Below are 20,558 nucleotides of genomic sequence, written 5' to 3' on the forward strand. Positions count from 1 at the left end.
TATCCCGGGAATGCAAGGATTCTTCAATATATGCAAATCAATCAATGTGATACACCATATTAACAAACTGAAGGAGAAAAACCATATGATCATCTCAATAGATGCAGAGAAAGTTTTCAACAAAATTCAACACCCATTTATGATAAAAACCCACCAGAAAGTAGACATAGAGGGAACTTACCTCAACATAATAAAGGCCATATATGACAAACCCACAGCCAACATCGTCCTCAATGGTGAAAAACTGAAACCGTTTCCACTAAGATCAGGAACAAGAAAAGGTTGCCCACTCTCACCACCATTGTTCAACATAGTTTTGGAAGTTTTAGCCACAGCAATCAGAGAAGAAAAAGAAATAAAAGAAATCCAAATTGGAAAAGAAGAAGTAAAGCTGTCACTGTTTGCAGATGACATGATACTATACATAGAGAATCCTAAAGATACCACCAGAAAACTACTAGAGCTAATCAATGAATTTGGTAAAGTAGCAGGATACAAAATTAATGCACAGAAATCTCTTGCATTCCTATACACTAATGATGAAAAATCTGAAAGTGAAATTAAGAAAACACTCCCATTTACCACTGCAACAAAAAGAATAAAATATCTAGGAATAAACCTACCTAAGGAGACAAAAGACCTGTATGCAGAAAATTATAAGACACTGATGAAAGAAATTAAAGATGATACAAATAGATGGAGAGATATACCATGTTCTTGGATTGGAAGAATAAACATTGTGAATATGACTCTACTACCCAAAGCAATCTACAGATTCAATGCAATCCCTATCAAACTACCACTGGCATTTTTCACAGAACTAGAACAAAATATTTCACAATTTGTATGGAAACACAAAAGACCCTGTATAGTCAAAGCAATCTTGAGAAAGAAACATGGAGCTGGAGGAATCAGGCTCCCTGGCTTCAGACTATACTACAAAGCTACAGTAATCAAGACAGTATGGTACTGGCACAAAAACAGAAATATAGATCAATGGAACAGGATAGAAAGCCCAGAGATAAACCCACGCACATATGGTCACGTTATCTTTGATAAAGGAGGCAAGAATATACAGTGGAGAAAAGACAGCCTCTTCAATAAGTGGTGCTGGGGAAACTGGACAGCTACATGTAAAAGAATGAAATTAGAACACTCCCTAACACCATACACAAAAATAAACTCAAAATGGATTAAAGACCTAAATGTAAGGCCAGATACCATCAAACTCTTAGAGGAAAACATAGGCAGAAAACTCTATGACATAAATCACAGCAAGATCCTTTTTGACCCACCTCCTAGAGAAATGGAAATAAAAACAAAAATAAACAAATGGGACCTAATGAAACTTAAAAGCTTTTGCACAGCAAAGGAAACCATAAACAAGACCAAAAGACAACCCTCAGAATGGGAGAAAATATTTGCAAATGAAGCAACTGACAAAGGATTCATCTCCAAAACATACAAGCAACTCATGCAGCTCAATATCAAAAAAACAAACAACCCAATCCTAAAATAGGCAGAAAACCTAAATAGACATTTCTCCAAAGAAGATATACAGATTGCCAACAAACACATGAAAGAATGCTCAACATCATTAATCATTAGAGAAATACAAATCAAAACTACAATGAGATATCATCTCACACCAGTCAGAATGGCCATCATCAAAAAATCTACAAAAAATAAATGCTGGAGAGGGTGTGGAGAAAAGGGAACCCCCTTGCACTGTTGGTGGGAATGTAAATTGATACAGCCACTATGGAGAACAGTATGGAGGTTCCTTAAAAAACTATAAATAGAACTACCATATGACCCAGCAACCCAACTACTGGGCATATACCCTGAGAAAAGCATAATTCAAAAAGAGTCATGTACCAAAATGTTCATTGCAGCTCTATTTACAATAGCCAGAACATGGAAGCAACCTAAGTGTCCATCAACAGAGGAATGGATAAAGAAGATGTGGTACATATATACAATGGAATATTACTTAGCCATAAAAAGAATGAAATAATGCCGTTTGCAGCAACATGGATGGACCTAGAGATTATCACACTAAGTGAAGTAAATCAGAGAAAGACAAATATCATATGATATCATTTATATGTGGAATCTAAAAAAAGGTACAAATGAACTAATTTACAAAGCATAAAGAGTCACAGACGTAGAAACCAAACTTACGGTTACTGGGGAGGAAGGGGGAGAGGGATAAACTAGGAGGTTGGGATTGACATATACACATTACTATATATAAAATAGATAACTAATAAGGACCTATTGTATAGCACAGGGAACTCTACTCAATACTCTGTAATGACCTATATGGGAAAAGAATCTAAAAAAGAGTGGATATACGTATATGTATAACTGATTTACTTTGCTGTACAGCAGAAACTAACCCAGCATTATAAATCAACTATACTCCAATAAAAATTTAAAAAAAAAGAAACTATACATATTTTAGAATTCATATGGCTGTATCCCCCCAAATAGAATTTTACTGCACATAAATTTTAAAACACTTTACAAAGGAATGAAAGAGAAAACAAAACCAAACAAGAAATAAACCAAATACCTCTGAAGAAAAAGCGACTGCAATATAATAAATTTGTGGAGAATAATATGAGAGGAGGCAGATAATTAGGCCTGGTTTCAGAGGAACTTGTAAGTCTAGTCTGAATTATATCATAAATGTGAAAGGAAGCTTTTAAACAATGGATTCTCATAACTCAATTTATGTTAAAAAAATCACTTTGGTTGTTTTGAATACAATAGATTGATAGGCAGAAGGAAGAATCAGGGTTCATGTAGGGGATTAAGGAAAGAGAAACATATTTAGTTAATTCCCAGGTATTGAAGTTAGGTTAATAGTGGTAACCGTAACTGAGCTAGAGAATACTGGAAAAAAGAGCTGTTTGCCAAGATAGCAAGTTTAATTTAGGACATGTTGATTTTGAAGTATTAGGCAATATTTTAGTGAAAGAACTAAGTTTCAGTCTACAGTGTTCCAAACCTCAGCACTGAAAATTAGACATGGAGCACTGGTTTAGCTAAGTTGCAATAAACTTTGGGCAATTACTATTTTACTCGAGCTATATTTGATATTTTGGTTTAAAAGAAGAGTTGGGATCTAAATATCTGTTTTCTTCTACAGCAAAGCCAGGGAGAGAATTCCTGAAGAACCTCCAGTATAATAAGATGTAATTTATGGTTTCTACTTAGAGAAATCTGTATCTTAAGGCCTCATTTCTATTAACATATCCATTATCATAATCTCACTTTTGAAAAGGAGGACTTCTATTTTTCATTCTTCCCAGAGTTCTTCGTTCTTGTACCATTTAAAAAAAAATTTTTATACCACATACTCCTTCTGGGATATGCCACTTTGATGTAGGCATTCTGTTACTAATGATTTCGGTTTACTTCTCTCCCTGTAGGGAGTTACATCCTTCCTTTTTCTCTTTTGAAATATCTTCATAGACAACATCATTGTTTCATTTCCCAAAATCTTGATCACAGTGTTTATTTTGCATTATTCTTCCCACTCACATGCTCACTTCTATAGGGTCATCTTTGATTATTCTTGTTTTTTAATTGCTTAACTCCTAATTTTTCTCTCTTTTTCTATTCTTTAAATTCCTCTAATTAATTAAAATGCTTTCTGGATCCTCCAAAATAGCATCATCATCTCTTTTGGCACTTTATATGCACTAAGATGGCTATAATAAAAAAGAGATAAAAAGAAGTGTTACTGAGAATATGGAGAAATTGGAACCCTCGTACATTCCTGGTGAGAATGTAAAATGGTGCATCTTCTTTGGAAAATAGTTTGCCAGTTTCTCACAAGGTTAAATCTAGAGTTACTATATAACCCATCAATGCCACTCCTAGGTATATACCTCAGGAGAAATAAAAACGTATCACCACACAAAAACATGGACCCAAATGTTCATAGTGGCATAATTCACATGAGCCAAAAAGAAGAAAAAACCCAAATGCCCATCACTGAAAAAGGAGAAATAAAATGTGTCATATCCATACAACGGAATGGTATTTAGCAATAAAAAGCAATGATATACTGATACATACAACATCATGGATAAACTGTAAACACTGTGATAAGTGATAGAAGCTTGTCACAGAAGAACAAATATTGTATGATTTTAATTAGTATATGAAAATGTTCAGAATAGGAAAATCTATATACAGGAACTAGATTAGTGATTGTCTAAAACTTAGGGTGTGGGAGAGGGATGGGAAGTGACTGCAAATGGGTACACAGTTTCTTTTTGGGGTGATGAAAATGTTCTAAAATTGACTGTGATAATGGCTGCAGAGCCACTGAATTGTGCACTTTAAATGGGTGAATTGTACTGTATATGAATTATATCTCAATAAGGTTATTTTTAAAAATAAAATTAGAAATTAGAAAATGAATTTAAAATTAGACAATTGTATGTAAAAGTGAAAGTTTCAAATTTTCTAGTGTTCTTATATGATTCAGGAGTAAAAAAAGACACCAATTAACATTATTACTGGTTCGGAAAAATATACATGTTAAAATTTAAGGGCATTCATTAAAGAAAAAATATGAAATGTATATTTCAGGGGAGAAGAAAAAAAGATTGCTTGAGAAAGCATTTTAAAAAGTGAAAAGATGGAGAAAAAGATTAAAATACAACAATAATTGCAATAAATAGAAATTCACTAAATCTGTTTCTTTAAACGTCAGAGATTTTCAGATTATTACAACAGGATAAACAATGTCCAGATATTTGTGGTGTACATGAAACACATTTAAAATCTAGTAAAATAAAAAATATTGAATGTAATGAAAATAGATTTATCATTGAAATTCTAACAAAATGATACTATATCTAAATTTATATAAAACAAGTTATAAATTAAGACAAAAATTTCAATAAAGACATAGAGAATTCAAAATGGTTAAGACAACAATTCAACTCCACTCATAATAATGGATAGAAACACCAGACAAACATAAGTAAGGAAACAGAGGGTTCGAACAACACAATAAACCAACTACATTCAAAGGACATATGTAAAACACTATTCCCAACAACAGGATACACATTCTTCTCAAGTGCACATGAGATATTGTCCAGGATATACCATATTTTAGGTCACAAATTTTCTCAATAAATTAAAAAAAATAGATATCATGAAAAGTATCTCCTTTAACTACAGCAGAATAAAGTCAGAAATCAATAACAGAAGAAAACCTGGAAAACTCACAAATTTGGGGAAATGAAACAACATACTCTTGAACAACCAACAGCTCATAGAAGAAATCACAAGGGAAATTAGAAAGTACTTAGAGACAAATGAAAATGAAAACAGAACATAATAAAACTGATGGGATGCAGTAAAAGCAGTGCTAAGGAGGAAATGTTTAACTATAAATGTTTACATTGAAAAACAAGAAAGATCTCAAATCAACAACCTAACTTTAAACTTAAGGAACTAGAAAAAGAACTAAACCCAAAGTTAGCAGAAGGAAGGAAATATTGTAATAAAGATTAAAACAGATAAATGAAATAGAAAATAGTAAAATAATAGAGAAAAATCAACAAAACCAACGGTTGGTTCTTCAAACCAATCAACAAAATTGGCAAACCTTTGGCTAGATTTACTAAGGAAAAGAAAGAGAGAAGATGCAACTTACTAAAAATAAATAAAAATAAATATAGTATAGATACTACTACTGATCCTATGATAATAAAAGGGATTTATTAGAGTGTACTATGAACAACTGTACACAAATTGTATAACCTAGATGAAATGGACAAATTCCTAGAAACACAAAACCTACCAAGACTGAATCATGAAAACATAGAAGGACTGAATAGAACTATGACTAGTAAGGAGATTGAATCAGTAATCAAAAATCTCCTGACAAAGAAAAGCCTGGGACCTGATGGCTTCACTGATTAATTCCACTAAACATTTCAAGAAGAACTAATACCAGTCCTTCTCAAATTGTTCTAAACATTAAAGAGTAGAAAACAATCCCTAAGTCATCCTATGTGGCCAGCATTATCCTGATCCCAAAGTCAGACAAAGACACAAGAAAAGAAAAGTACTAATATCCTTTATGAACAATGATGCAGAAAAGGGGAAATTATTATTAAAAGAATTATATACTATGACCAAGTAGGATTTATTCCTGGAATGCAAGGATGGTCGAACATATGGAAATGTAATACTCCATATTAACAAAAAGAAGGGGGAAAACTCACATGATTACTTCCATATCCATATGAATTTTAGTACCTCAAGGGACCCCAAGTAGCCCAAAACATCTTGAAAAAGAGCAAAGATGGAGGACCCACACTTCTTGATCTCAAAATTTACTACAAAGCTACAGTAATCAAGACAGTGTGATACTGGCATAAAAATGGACAAAAGACTTAAACAGACATTTCTACAAAGAAGATATATGAATGGCAAATAAGCACGTGAAAAAGTGCTTATCAGCACTAATCGTTAAAGAAATGCACATCAAAACCACAATGAGATACAAAGTTGCACCCTCTGGGACGGCTACAATCAAAAAAAAAAAAAAAAAAAGAAAGAAAAAGAAAATCACAAGTGTTGGTGAGAATATGGAAAAACTGGAATCCTTGTGCACTGCTGGTGAGAATGCAAACAGTACAACTGCTATGGAAAACAGTAAGGAGGTTCTTCAAAAAATTAAAAATAGAATTACCATATGACTTAGGAATTTCTCTTCTGGGAATATACCCAAAAGAATTAAAAGCAAAATCTTGAATACATATTTGTACACTCATGTTCATAGAAGCATTACTTACAATAGCTAAAACATGGAAGCAACTCAAGTGTCCATAAACAGATGAATGGATAAACAAAATGTGGTATATACATACAATGGAATATTACTCAGCCTTAAAAGAAGAGAAATTCTGACATATATCACAACATGGATGAGCTTTGAGAACATCATGCTAAGTGAAATAAGCCAGTCACAAAAGGACAAACATTATGATATCACTTATATAAGATACCTAGAGTAGTAAAGATCATGCAGACAGAAAGAGGAATGGTGGTTGTCAGTGGCTGGGGAAGAGGAGATAGGGAGTTACTGTTTAATGTGTATAGAGTTGCAGTTCTGCAAGATAAAAAGAGTTCTGGAGATGGATAGTGTAAATAGCTGCACAATAATGTAAATGTACTTAACATCACTGAATTGTTCACTTAAAAATGGTTAAGATGGCAAATTTTATATTATTTGTATTTTACCACAATAAAAAAATTGAAGGGAAAACCACAACAATTCATTAAAAAAATTGAAAATTCTAACTTGTTTGCACTTAAAAACATAATATTAAAGTGGATAAATATTAAGGCAATCTATCACTGTATTCACACTGAGGCCACACTTCCTGAGAGCTGTTCTCAGTAAATGACTGAACATGGCAGTTGACAGTAAGGAAGGCCTGATCCTGAGAGATGCATAACTCCTCTTTTAGGATACAGAGTTTGGCTCAAGGACTCGCCATTGGTCTTGTCAAACTTTCAGGCTCTTTCATTCAACTTTCCTTTCTTCCTGCTCTACTTCATGAAGGTCAGATTGGCACTGTGGTCTAAAAGATCTCTCACATTCTCCCTTGCTCTTTCCCTCACAGGAGTTCCCCCTAATCCGTTTACTGCATGGCCAACGCCATTTTGGTCTACTTCTCTGAGGACTTGTGGTCTGAGCAATCAGGAGGTAAAATGGGGATTTGAAACTGGCTCACTCACTACTTGGCAGGCTAAAAAGAAACCATCCATGTTGCTAGATGAGAGACAGAGAGTCCCTGGAAGAAGGCTTCAATTGCTAAATATTTCACCAGTGGTGACCTGGGGAAAATGCTTTCAAAAGAGAGTGGAGTTGGCTGACTACTGCTATGTTTGTATTGACCCTACAGAGGGATAATGAGAGACTGAAGGCCACTAATAACCATTACAGGCTAAATATACGAGCTAGAGAGTCTCTTTTATAGCTTTAAATCAGGCCCTTACCTCTGACAGTGGAGGAGCCAATATGAATGAGCAGTAGACTGACGATCTAATTGTTAGAACTGCAGAGCTCCAGAGATGATAGACTGCTCAGCCAAAGCAGTCCTCTTATGCAAAGACAACGGCCACTGTTGGAAAACTGGAGCTCTTGAAATATGGGATAGGAATACCTAGAATGCACTATCTACATAGATGTTTCTGAGGATGTTGGTTCTACAACTCCCATTTCTAGTAATAGAGACAACAGGGTCGCCCCCCTAAAGGCTGCCACCACCTCCTCTCCTGATCGCTAGACTAATAACTGAATTTAATGACAGAATAATGCATCTTGGCCTGAAAAGAAAGGGAAAAGATTATATACTTGAAAAAGCTGCAAGAATTGGCTAGCACGTACTGGCAGCAGCCAGGAGATCATGTCAGGAACTGGATTTTGGTGGTATTTGATCAAGGCGGATGGAATGTAAGCCTGGATAAACAAGAATTCATGAATTTTGGTGCACAGTCTCAGGACCAGGTGATATAATACCCTATGGAGGACTCCAGGGGATGGGGCAAAACTTGATGAGGAAGTGATTCTTATAAGCCTGGAAAAAAGCACTGGCCAAGGCAAGGTGAAATGGAAATGCCTGAGTTGCCCTAGAAGATGGAAGAGAAAAGAATAAAAAAGCTGACAGGAGGGAATGTACCGGAATGGATATATTATGTAAGGCTGGTAGATTACTTTCTATGGGACGTACCAGTCACCAAGGCCATGAGAAATTTGCTGGTGAAAGGGGCACCAGCTTCACTAAGAAGTTCACTGGTGGCTTTCTTCTGCAGACCAGAGCTGACAACAGGAGAGGCAGTGACAAAGGGAGGCGTTAAGTGATGGGGCCCCAAAGTAAAAAAGATCAAGGGTCAGTGCTTAACTGACAGAATCCAGGGTCTACAATGAGGATAAAGTTCAACAAGACTGGAGGAACAGCCAAGGGTGCTGGCCCACAACGAGCTGTGGGATGATTAATAATGGATGTATCTATCTCGAGAGGCAAAATAGATGGGCAGCCAACAACGGTGCTATTTAACATTTACTTTTGTTGTAAGTAGGAATGGAGGAACAAACGCTGAGCGTTGTTGCCAAGAGAAACTCATGATCCTCTGCTCAGTTCCCAGATGAGTTAATTTACAAATCCAGAACCCACTGAATAGGTGGCTGAGTCCATAGAAGAAAAGACATTTTGAAACATCTTGGAAAGTGTATAAAATGATCCCCAAAGGGACCTGTGTATGATTCCTTTACAAAGAGCCCTGTGTATATTTGGGTATATACACAGGTATGTACACAGTGCAAGAGGAGTAAGTAGATATTTTGATTACTATAAGACACAGGGTTAGAGATCACAGAGATACTCAAGGACTAAAATACCATCATGAACCCTTGTTAGACTTGAGGTATCTCCAGGGTCCAGGTAAGAAATTCTGGCTAAATTCTGGATCATAGTGGGCAACTGTGTCTATGCATCCACCCAGTGATAATTTTCCTAACTTCTCAAGTGTATAATTAGAACTTATGTACAAGGTGATTAGAGTAACCCCTACATTGCATCCCTGGCCTGTGGGGTAAGATCTATCATAGTGGGAAAGACCAAGTGGCAACCTCTGAAAATACCTGCCATCTGGTCAAGATGGTAAATCAAAAACATTATGTAATTCCAGTGGGACAGTGAAAATTAGAACCCCCATTAAAAATCTAAATGGTATAGGGGTAGTGGTCCCTGATATATCTCCATTTAATTTACCAGGCTTATTCTTTTAAAGTTCAGATTCACACAGACTTACTTTTCCATTTTACATACCAGAAAAAAGTATTTATTTTTAAAATAATTCCTCTCAGTTTTCTAATCATTCACTATATTATAGTACACACTCTAACAACAACATCCTTTAATTCTAGATATGAAAGGACTGAGATTTAAAGATGCTAGGTGACCTACTTAAGATGGCACAGAAAGCTAAGATCAGAGCCAGGCTATGCCTATAAGTGATCTTCCTAGTACTGACTCAATTATGTTTACCACCAGAACTATGCCCAAAATAAAAGTAAAAACCTGACACAAAGTTTATGAGCTGGCCTCCATCAAACCATGGCTAAACTGAAAGGCTGACACATTCACCTACGCTACTTCAATAACTCAGAAACAGCAATAGCAGTAATAGTGGCCTGACTGAAGGATGTCCATAAATGCCGACCTGTCTAAAACTCTCTTTTAAAATTTAACAGTGGCTTTATTTAAAAAAATAATAAACTTAAAAGTATTTGTGCATGTTTTTTCTTAACAATGAGACAATTAGAAAACTGTCTAATTTACATTTTAATACTGAGAAAAATTTAAATGATAAAAAACCCATTAAATATACTTTATCTCACACAATGCTTAGAATATTTTATATTACTTTGTCCATGATGACAACATAATAAATAGGATCATCTCTAAGACATGGTACACATTAACACTAGCTTTCTTTTACTTAATAAAAGAGTTATTGAACTTAAACATGCACACAAATTCAGAAGCTTAAAATAAAACCCTAAACATTTAAATAATTTACATATATATTCAGCTTTGTGAATTTTTACACAAAACTAAACTTTTTAGCATATTAACATCCACATTATTCTGTCAAAAACTTTTATTTTTATGCATTAAATAAGGCTCATTCAATTACAAATTCTCACACTTTTCCAAAAACATTGCAACCTAATTAATAGGCTTAATATCCCTTAATATTCAGTAGTACAAAATCAGAGAACGTTAAGTATATTTAAGATGTTTCCTCGGAACTTCCCTGGTGGCGCAGTGGTTAAGAATCCGCCTGCCAATGCAGGGAACACGGGTTCGAGCCCTGGTGTGGGAAGATCCCATATGCCGCAGAGCAACTAAGCCCGTGCACCACAACTACTGAGCCTGCGCTCTACAGCCCGAGAGCCACAACTACTGAGCCCATGTGCCACAACTACTGAAGCCCGTGCACCTACAGCCTGTGCTCCACAACAAGAGAAACCACCGCAATGAGCAGCCTGCACACCGCAGCGAAAAGTAGCCCCTGCTTGCCCCAACTAGAGAGAAAGCCTGTGCGCAGCAACGAAGACCCAACACAGCCAAAAAAATAAATGAATTTAAAAAAAAAGTTGTTTCCTCAAATTTCATTTTTAAGGGACAAATTTAAAGTATGAATAGACTTTGCACATGTTAGTGATATATATGATTTAGCATTAAATTCTGGAAATTAATACTTTTTAAGGGACAAAGACAAACATGATTGCTTTCAGAGCAAAGTGACCAACATGGCAAGGATTTTGACAACAAGAAGTGAATAAACGAACAGAGAAGGTGTAAATTGGAGAAAAGAGTGTAGAAAACTAGAGGGCTGCAAATGGAGATGAGAGAGATTAGACTTGCTATGTATGGGCCCATATGGGTAAATGAGAGGAGCTATTACAGGGAGGCAGATTTCATCGCAATTATAAAGAACAATTAGTTATCGGAAGATAGAAAATCGTATCTCAAGAGATGGTGTGTTTCCTGTCATTAAAGGCATTCAGGCATAAGTTAGATCAGGGGTTGGGCAAATTATGTCCACAGGCAGAATTCAGCCTAGCAGCTGTTTTTATAATAAAGGTTTATTGGAACATAGCCACTCCCATTTGTTTTCATACTGGCTGAGGCTGCTTTAGCACCACAACAGCAGAGTTGTTTAGATGCAACAGAGACCTTATACCCCACAAATCTTGAAATATTTACTAACTGGCTCTTTACAGAAAATGTTTGCTAACTCCTGTGGATAAGGTATTAGGAATTCAAGTATTGTATGGTGTCGTTATAAGATAACCAATAATGGTTACTTTGGTGTTGAGGAAAGTGCTTGGCATATCATCTGTGTCAAGGATTTGGTTTAACAGGTTCTTCGCTGTTCAACGCAGCCCAGACAACTTGGTGAGTGAAGGTCAAAATTACATGCACTGTTTGTAAAGTTGCGTGCTGTGATGTGGGGCTATGCCTGCCAGAAGGAGGCACAATTGTCTAATTTACACAAAGGCACCTAGTGGACCAGTATAAGCGGTACACATCATAATCATGTTAACAAAAATAACATTCTTTCTAATCCAGATGATCTCAGGTGCCATCACACAGATATTCTACCACTAAAATTCAGCTGCTTCTCCTCGCCCAGTGTTTCTTTATTTACATCCCACGGAAATGAAAATAGATGTTCTATGAAGAGAGCTTTTAGGTTTTGAGAAATGCTACAAACTCCGCCCTCTCTTTTAGAAAGATACACTGCAAATTAACATATTAAAAACTGTGAGGAAAAAAAAAACTCTGAGAAGTAATGTCAGTTAAAAACAAACCAAAAAAGCCCTATTTAACTTCAGTATACACAGCATTTTCCAAATGTATTTAATTATGGAACACTTTTTAATGAACCTACTGTTAATATCTCAAATAACTAATATTCTAGGAAATTATGCTATATCCTAAGTCATATTTAGTACTTCCAGATTATAAGCTCTCTGAGGGCAGAAAATACATACTTTTTCTCATCCCCTACAGATTTCATCACATTGCTAAGCACATATAATAATTACCTAAGAAATCCAAGAAATAACTGAATTGATATGGATTTTAATGCTAGGAGATGGACCTAATCAATACAGTGAATGCACTGTTAATTTTATTAATTAAAACAGGCTTTAATTACTTATATGACAGGGGAACACAGGGTTATCGTCCTCTTTCCACTGAATCAATTAGCTATTAAATAGTACTACAGCAAAATAAACTTGCAAAAGTATATGTCAAGTATGTTTCTTCTGCTCTGTGGTATATATTTAAGTATATAAAACTATTCAAGACACACTGTATCATATTTAAGGGTAAAGAACTGGTAAATTACCTAACAGATTTATAGAACATACATCAGAATATAGGTTTAACAAATTCAAAGTCAGTAAAAGCAAATTACCTGAAGAAGGTGACAAAAAACTGCACAAGATCCATGATTGTATTATGTTGTGAGAATGCAATCTGAAAAATCAAAATAAAAGAAAGTTTGAAACTTACTGAATCTATGCTCTTCTTCAAAGTGGTGATGTTTCATGGCATTTATAAATACAATATTTTTAAATCATCAAGAAATTTGGATCACCATATTATAAATCATATGTGCTGGAATCAAAATTTCATTGAGAACACCTAATATAACCAACTACTGATAACCTTTGCACAGGCTATAACATTAAATGGCTTAAGAAAACTATCATGTATGGAATCTAAAAAAACGGTACTGATGAACCTAGTGGCAGGGCAGGAATAAAGACGCAGACGTAGAGAACGGACTTGAGGACACGGGTGGGGGGGGGCGGGGAGGGAAGCTGGGATGAAGTGAGAGAGTAGCACGGACATGTATACACTACCAAATGTAAAGTGGATGGCTAGTGGGAAGCTGCTGCATAGCACAGGGAGATCAACTCCATACTCTGGACGACCTAGAGGGGTGGGATTAAGAGGGTGGGAGGGAGGCTCAAAAGGGAGAGGATACGGGGATATATGTATACATACAGCTGATTCACTTTGTTGTACAGCAGAAACTAACACAACATTGTAAAGCAATTATGCTCCAATAAAGATGTGAAAAAAAAAAGAAAACTATTATAAAATTACTTCAGTAATGCATGCTAAGACTTTCATGTGAAATCCTATGACATATTAAATGTGTCTAACTAAAACATGCAAATGAGTTTCTTCATCTAATAATTATCACATTTTTCTATCAATACAATTGATAATTGCTTGTGTGCCAAAAAACGTAATTTCAACTGTATTAAGGAAACTGAAGGAACTAGTTTTTCTTGTATATTCTTGTCTAGGGAAGCTGCATACAACTATTTTGTTATAAACCCCTGCAAGAATAAAATACACCACCTCAGTTTATATTTTCATGTTAATGAATTTTGAGAGGAGAAATAAATCAATAAGCTAAAATTGTTCTCCACTTTTGTTAACATTATAGAGATCATACTGTAACACGTTTCTTGAGGAAGTATTATATAGTGTACTAGTCAATAATGCAGCATCTGAATAGAGAATATCTATTTAGATAGAGAAATAGAGAAAATCCAACTTTTTCACTTACTAGATGTAAATATTTTAGAAAACTATTTAACCTATTTTTGTCCCATATGTGAATGGCAATAATAAGAGCATCTACCTCATAGTGTTAGAGAAAAGACTAACTCAATTAATAGAAATAAAATTATTGCCATAATATCTGGTATATAGTATAACTATAATACAGTAAATATTATACTTTTACATCATGTATAAAGGAGATGGTCAACATAAGTGAATTTTCCCAGATAGCTGAAGCTAACAATTAAGTTCTTGAAATCTTCTCCTTTAATAATCTTTTATGAAAAATTTTCAAAAACATGTAATACAATTTCCACTTCCAGTGAAAATGGACTAACAAGGATGAGATTTCTCTCTTGTCTTACAGAACTAGAAAACTATATAAAATGTATGGAAAAACCATATTCAGACATTAGACAAAACGCAGAGGAGGATATAATCCATGAGTGAAGGAAAAGAAAGGAAATGAGTCTCACAATTATCCCAGCTTTCAGGGCAAGGAATTGAAATGGCATTCTAAAATAAGAAATATTGTTTCTTATATAAAATAAAGAATTACAGCCAGTCCAGAAAATGGTTAAATTTTTGGTATATACATGAAAGCTTAAATATAATAACATTCATTTCCAAAAAGCTTCTAAGCATTTGAAGAATTACAGAGCATTTATACAGACACTGAGGAAAGACAATTGCTGTAGGAGATTGGTTCTAGGTGAAAATGTTTTAAAAGATTTAAGAAAAAACATCTTTTAAAATGGAGAAGATACAGATGAATTTTCTCTCCAGGTACTGTTCATGAGAGTATGTTAGAAACAGAGCTTATCAAACAATATTGTCAACAGTATCTTAAATCCATGGAAAGATGATTCTGAATACAGCAACTGAGAACTGGATAATCTTCAAAAGGATAATTATTTTGAAATCATAATCAATGAAATTGGTTTAAGATAAATTGGAATAGGAAGGTAAATTTAGACCGTGTTGAGAAACATCTAAATGAAAAAGAAGAAAAAGGACTTCAATAATTAGCAAATGTATGGAAAAGAGAAAAGAAAAAAAAAATAAATAATACATGTAACATAAAATAAATTTAAAAATAAAGGAATAAGATGAAGTATATAGAAGCAATTGCACTAAATGTGAACAGACTGAATCCTCATCAAAAGAGAGAGATTTCCATAGCACATTAAAAAGCATAATTTAGCTTTATGTTTTTTATAGAAAGCACATCTATAGCAGTGACACACTTATATCCAAAATATAAAGGATTGTGAAAAAAAAAATTGGCTCTTAAAAACAACAAGAATGAAGGCATGAAGGATAATATCAATAGCAAAGTGAAATTCAAAATCAAAACCTGGTCAAATAAAATGTATAAGGCACAAATAATGAATAAAAATAATAAACCTATATGCACCAAAAACACAGGCCAAATAAGTGAAAACACAATGTCTGGACTTATAAGGAGAATTAGATAACATAATTACAGAATAAATTTTAATATGTATATCTCTTTAATAACCTATCTGATCAAGCAGACAAAAATTAATTTATTCAGTCATTCAAATCATGAAGAAATATTCAAAGAAATATTGCTTAAGCAAGCTCTGTTCTAGGAGCTGGTGACAACCTTGTAAATAAGACAAAGTCCCTGGTCTCTTGGAGTTTGCATCCCAATAGCAGGAGGCAAAAAATAACCAGGTAGACTCATAAGTGGATTATCATAATTTTCGACAATGGTAAGTGTTCTGAAGAAAAACAAGGTGATGTGATGCAGTGGAAGGATATGTAGCTAGTTGAGATTAGGCAGTTAGGGGCAGCCTCACTGAAGACATGATATATGAGCTGGACATACAAATAATAAGAATGGTAAAGCCACACAAAGATCTGTCAGTGGAGGATTCCAGGCTTAGGGAATAGTACACTTAGGCTAGAGATGTTTGAGAAACTGAAGTCACAAGAGCTGGAGTATTGTGAGCTAGGGGCAGAGAAGTTAAAAATAAGTTCAGAGTGACAAGTGGGGGTTAATTCACCTAGGTCCTTGGCATGATAAAGAGTTTGGAACATATTATAAGACCTGAGCCATGTAATGACATAATCTAACTCTCAAGAAAAATATCATTCTGGCTGCTGGGTGGGAAAGAGATGATAGAGGAAAGCAGGGACATTAGAAAGAAGGATATTGGATTTTTCTAGTTATGACATGATAGTAGTTTGCACAAGAGTAGTAGCCATGGAGGCAAAACCAAGCTGATGGGCACATAATTTAGAGTGAAAGGTGAGAAGGCTTGGTGAACATTGGATATGACTCATTTAAAACTTCTAAGAGGATGTTCAGGGCCACCTCATTATTAGAGCTAACAACAACAACAAAAAAGTGAACAATTAAGTAGGAGGAAACCAGGAGAGTATTGTGTCAAGGATGCCAAGGAAAAGGAATCTTGCAAGAGGAAAGTAGTGGCTGGTTTTATTGGTTGAGTAAGATGAGGATGGGACTATGACCATTAAATCTGACAACATCAACTTTGTGGGTAACAAACAAATGCACTTTCAATGAAGGGGTGGGAATGTTCATCTAAACAGAGAACATAAGACGAGTATGTAATGTGAGGCAGTACAGACAGCAACTACAGACTGAACTTCCAAAAAGGTCTGTTAAAAACAGAGCAGAAAGAATCAGGAGCATGTAAAATAGGAAAACAAATCTTTTGTTAAATCCACAGAGCATTTAGAAAAGTAGACAGTGTACATTATGCAGAGAAACTACTTAAAAATTCCGAATGGTAGTGATTTTATGTACTATGTTATCTGATTAAAATCAAAATTAAAGCTATAATTTTGGATATAATCAAAACAAGTTAACTATTTGGAAATTAAGAAATATAATCTGTGAGGCCGAATTCTAGGTGGACAGTGGCAGTGGTAGCATAGTTTTAAAATATCCCTGATTTTCCACATTAAAAAAAAAACTCAATATCTATCTATCTACCTACCTACCTATCTATGGCAAGTAAACTGCAGAAAGAAAATACATAGAAAACAATTTCAACAAAGTTCAATGAAAAATTATCCTCCTCTTGAATGCCGAAACATGAACAGGTACGGATAAACCACAACACCAGACACATATGGTACCAGGATCTGCGAGGGAGTAAGAAGACGGAATCTACAGGAAAATCCAAAAGGCCTTCAATGGAACCAGGCAGGCCACTGAATACAGAAGGTAAAAATTTAAGTGGTCTGCCTAGTCCAAGAGCATATGAGTGCAAAGGGTCCTTGAGAAGTTCCAAAAGGAGCTAGAACAGCTTGGGCCACATGAATTTTCAAAAGCAACCAGTCAAATCTCTATTCCAGGACAGGCTCCATATTGAGGAAAAACTGTTGGAAGTGAAATCAAAATTGAGCAGAGCGAGAAAATGGAAACAAAGGAAAAAAGTTCCAACTGGGGAGAGGAACAGAGCCAAGACATCTTTAAAAACCAAGTGATACATTTTGGGGGGAAGAAAAAATACATCTATATTCAAATATGGGTCTTGCCACTAATTCCTTTGCATACTGTCAATGCAAATCATTATCATTACTCTGATTCTTTAACCTATAAAGGGTTTTGCATTCCTTCAAGATAAGTTATGCATAAACAGTGGGAATAGCCAACAGTGTTAAAATCAATTTAGACTGGCAAAGTACATGATTCAAGCTGGTACTGCAGAATTTTATTATGGTTTGCTTGCCCTTTCTGGGTCCATATAGCTAAGTAACTTGGAAAAAAAAGTCATGTTTTGAGGCAAGTAAGCAAAACATAGACCCAAATGAAAATATCTACAATGTCCTGCATTTTCCCAAAGAATATCTGAGTAAATAAAGCAGTCAAGTGAAGGATCTACAAGTTACAATCATGAACTAAAGCACTAAAACATTCTAAAACTTTAATTATATTATCTATCTGTAACTAATCTGTTAATATAATTGTACTCAAGAGTAAATGTAGATGGCACAAGCAGTCTCTATATTTAGCATACCATCTGGATTCTGGGGACTCAAGCTAAACAGCATTTGATATTGGTTGTTCAAATGGAAAGTCAGCAGTACAATGTGTTGTGCAAGTCTTTTTAAATGTTTCTCCACCTGAGACTTTCTATAGGAAGTTCCACAGGAGATAGCCTATGGAACATACTGTGTCAGACAGTTCATTGTCAGGCACAGGCATAAAAATGGAAGGCAGATACAAGGAGATTTGGTTGCACTGGTGAACAAGACCAAGCGAGCACTAACTCAATCAGATTCCCTCTCAATATTCTCTCTCTGGAGTGTCAAGGTATTCATCCATCAAATATTTCACTGAATATCTATTATATTCTGGGCACCATGTCAGGTTCTTGGATATATCAGTGAAAAAAAGATTCTTAGTGGTTGTGGCAGGGTAGACAGAAACAGTAATAACAATTATAAATTATATAGTGTTTTAGAACTTGGTAATTCTAATGGGAAAAAAAACCATTAAAAGTATCCTATTTTCTATATTAACATATGTGGGACAAGAAATCACTCCTTGGTAACTAAAAACATGCAGAAGTACTGAGAACAGACAGGAGAAAAAAGCAGGGGTAGCAGGAAGAAATGATACTAGCATTAGTTGCAAATGTATCTGACTATTTTCTCAGCATTTCTCTCTCTAGGAAGAGCATCCAGCAACTCCAGGCCCCTTCCAATGAAACTGAAAGACCTACAGAGACAGGAGTAAGTATAGACAAAGGGAGAGCATTCTAAGTGATACTGGGCAACTGGTCTTCATGTGGCTGGCTCACTATCATCTAGAGCTCACCTCAAATATCACACTTCTCTAAGACACATATAAAGTAGCTGCCCTCTCCCTTATTCTATATTCTTGTGTAAACCTACTTCTTTTATACTTCAGTCTGAAATTATCTGATTTATTGGTTGATCATTAGTTAAAATATCTTTCCCCACTAAAACGTAAACTCCTTGAGAATAGTAGCCTTGTTCATAATGTCCATGGCACTATTCCAGTACCTAGAACAGTATTTGGCACATAGTACATAGTAAGCATTTAATAAAAACTTGCTGAATAAATGAATAACAATAGCAAAATTCAGCACAAGAGTATTCTTAGGACTTCATATATCCTTATTAAGAGCCATGAAAGGAAGGAGGTACAGATGTTATTCTGAGAAACATTAAAAAATTATTTATTTATTTGAATTTCTTTTATAAATCAATAATCACATAGACTATAAGTGCCTTCTAATTTCAGATCATAAAATACTATTTTCCCGTATAAAATTTACATATATTGTAGAGTTCAGATGTTATGAAAAATATGCATCTCTGTATAAAATGTTTTTATTTGTTTATAATCACAGAAAACATTTTATAATATCTACCATTTATAATTTTACCTACAATGTAAATAATTTGAAATCAAGGTATCAGAAATGGTTTCTTAATACGTATTTTTACCTCAATTTCTTAATTTCAATGATAAACATTTTTAACTATGTTGGCTTCTTGGAATTTCTTTCAGAAGGTGACTTAGTTCAGACTACAATCTTCCTGTCCAAAACAGAAGGTATTACCTGAAACATTATTTTTTAACCAATGGGGGAAAAAAATGAGATTGCTTTAAAAGAGTGATCACTTGATCATTTAGCTAATTTTATTTAGAAAACAGTGAGACAAATCGATAACAACAAAAACAACCCTATATTCATAGTTTCCCTGAGAGTGTATCTCTAGAGGATACGGGACATTTCTGACTCTAAAATCTCTAATTGTCTAATTAGAAAGATTTCTATTGGCTGGTGCTATGGCTATAACATGACTCTTTACATCCCCGTGAAAAATATGAAAAGTTTACTTAAGTCGAATTTAAAGTTAGTTTTAAAACTTTAGCCAGAAAAATGCACTTTTGAAATTCTCTTTTCTTTAATGATTCTATTCAAGTTATCCAATATCATTTAAAGAAAATTAATCAAAATCAGGAAACCAATTAAAGCTTCATAATATCCTCATTTTCCCCATGTTTTTAAAGTGCCCCAAATAACCGATAAACTAGCATGCTAAAAATCAGAGTGAGCCGAAACTATAGCAACAGTGATATTTTGTCCATTTGAGCTTAAACGCAAATTCATATTGAAAACACGTCCAAAATCTAAAGCCTGATTTAAAGATGTGCTATATTTTTCATTAACATAATGATAAACATTTTGAATTTATGAAAAAGTTGCATTAAGTGTGCTTGGAATAGAGAAGTAGATTAATAGCTTGATATTTACCATAAAATGTCAGATTTTGTAAGAGAGAAAAAAATGTTCTTATTATGAAGGA

At 34.6% G+C, this 20,558-nt stretch overlaps 1 protein-coding gene across 1 annotated transcript in view; it reads right to left on the minus strand.

The window, feature by feature from the left end:
- The window catches only part of ATRNL1 (attractin like 1), a 688,151-nt gene that overhangs the window by 389,324 nt on the left and 278,269 nt on the right, over positions 1 to 20,558 (minus strand). Inside the window, exon 25 of the mRNA XM_036829651.1 lies at positions 13,048 to 13,109. Coding sequence (XP_036685546.1) covers positions 13,048 to 13,109 — 62 coding nt within the window. The remainder of the gene's footprint in view (positions 1 to 13,047; positions 13,110 to 20,558) is intronic.

Source organism: Balaenoptera musculus, chromosome 16 (genome assembly GCF_009873245.2).
Source record: "Balaenoptera musculus isolate JJ_BM4_2016_0621 chromosome 16, mBalMus1.pri.v3, whole genome shotgun sequence".
Taxonomy (NCBI): domain Eukaryota; kingdom Metazoa; phylum Chordata; class Mammalia; order Artiodactyla; family Balaenopteridae; genus Balaenoptera; species Balaenoptera musculus.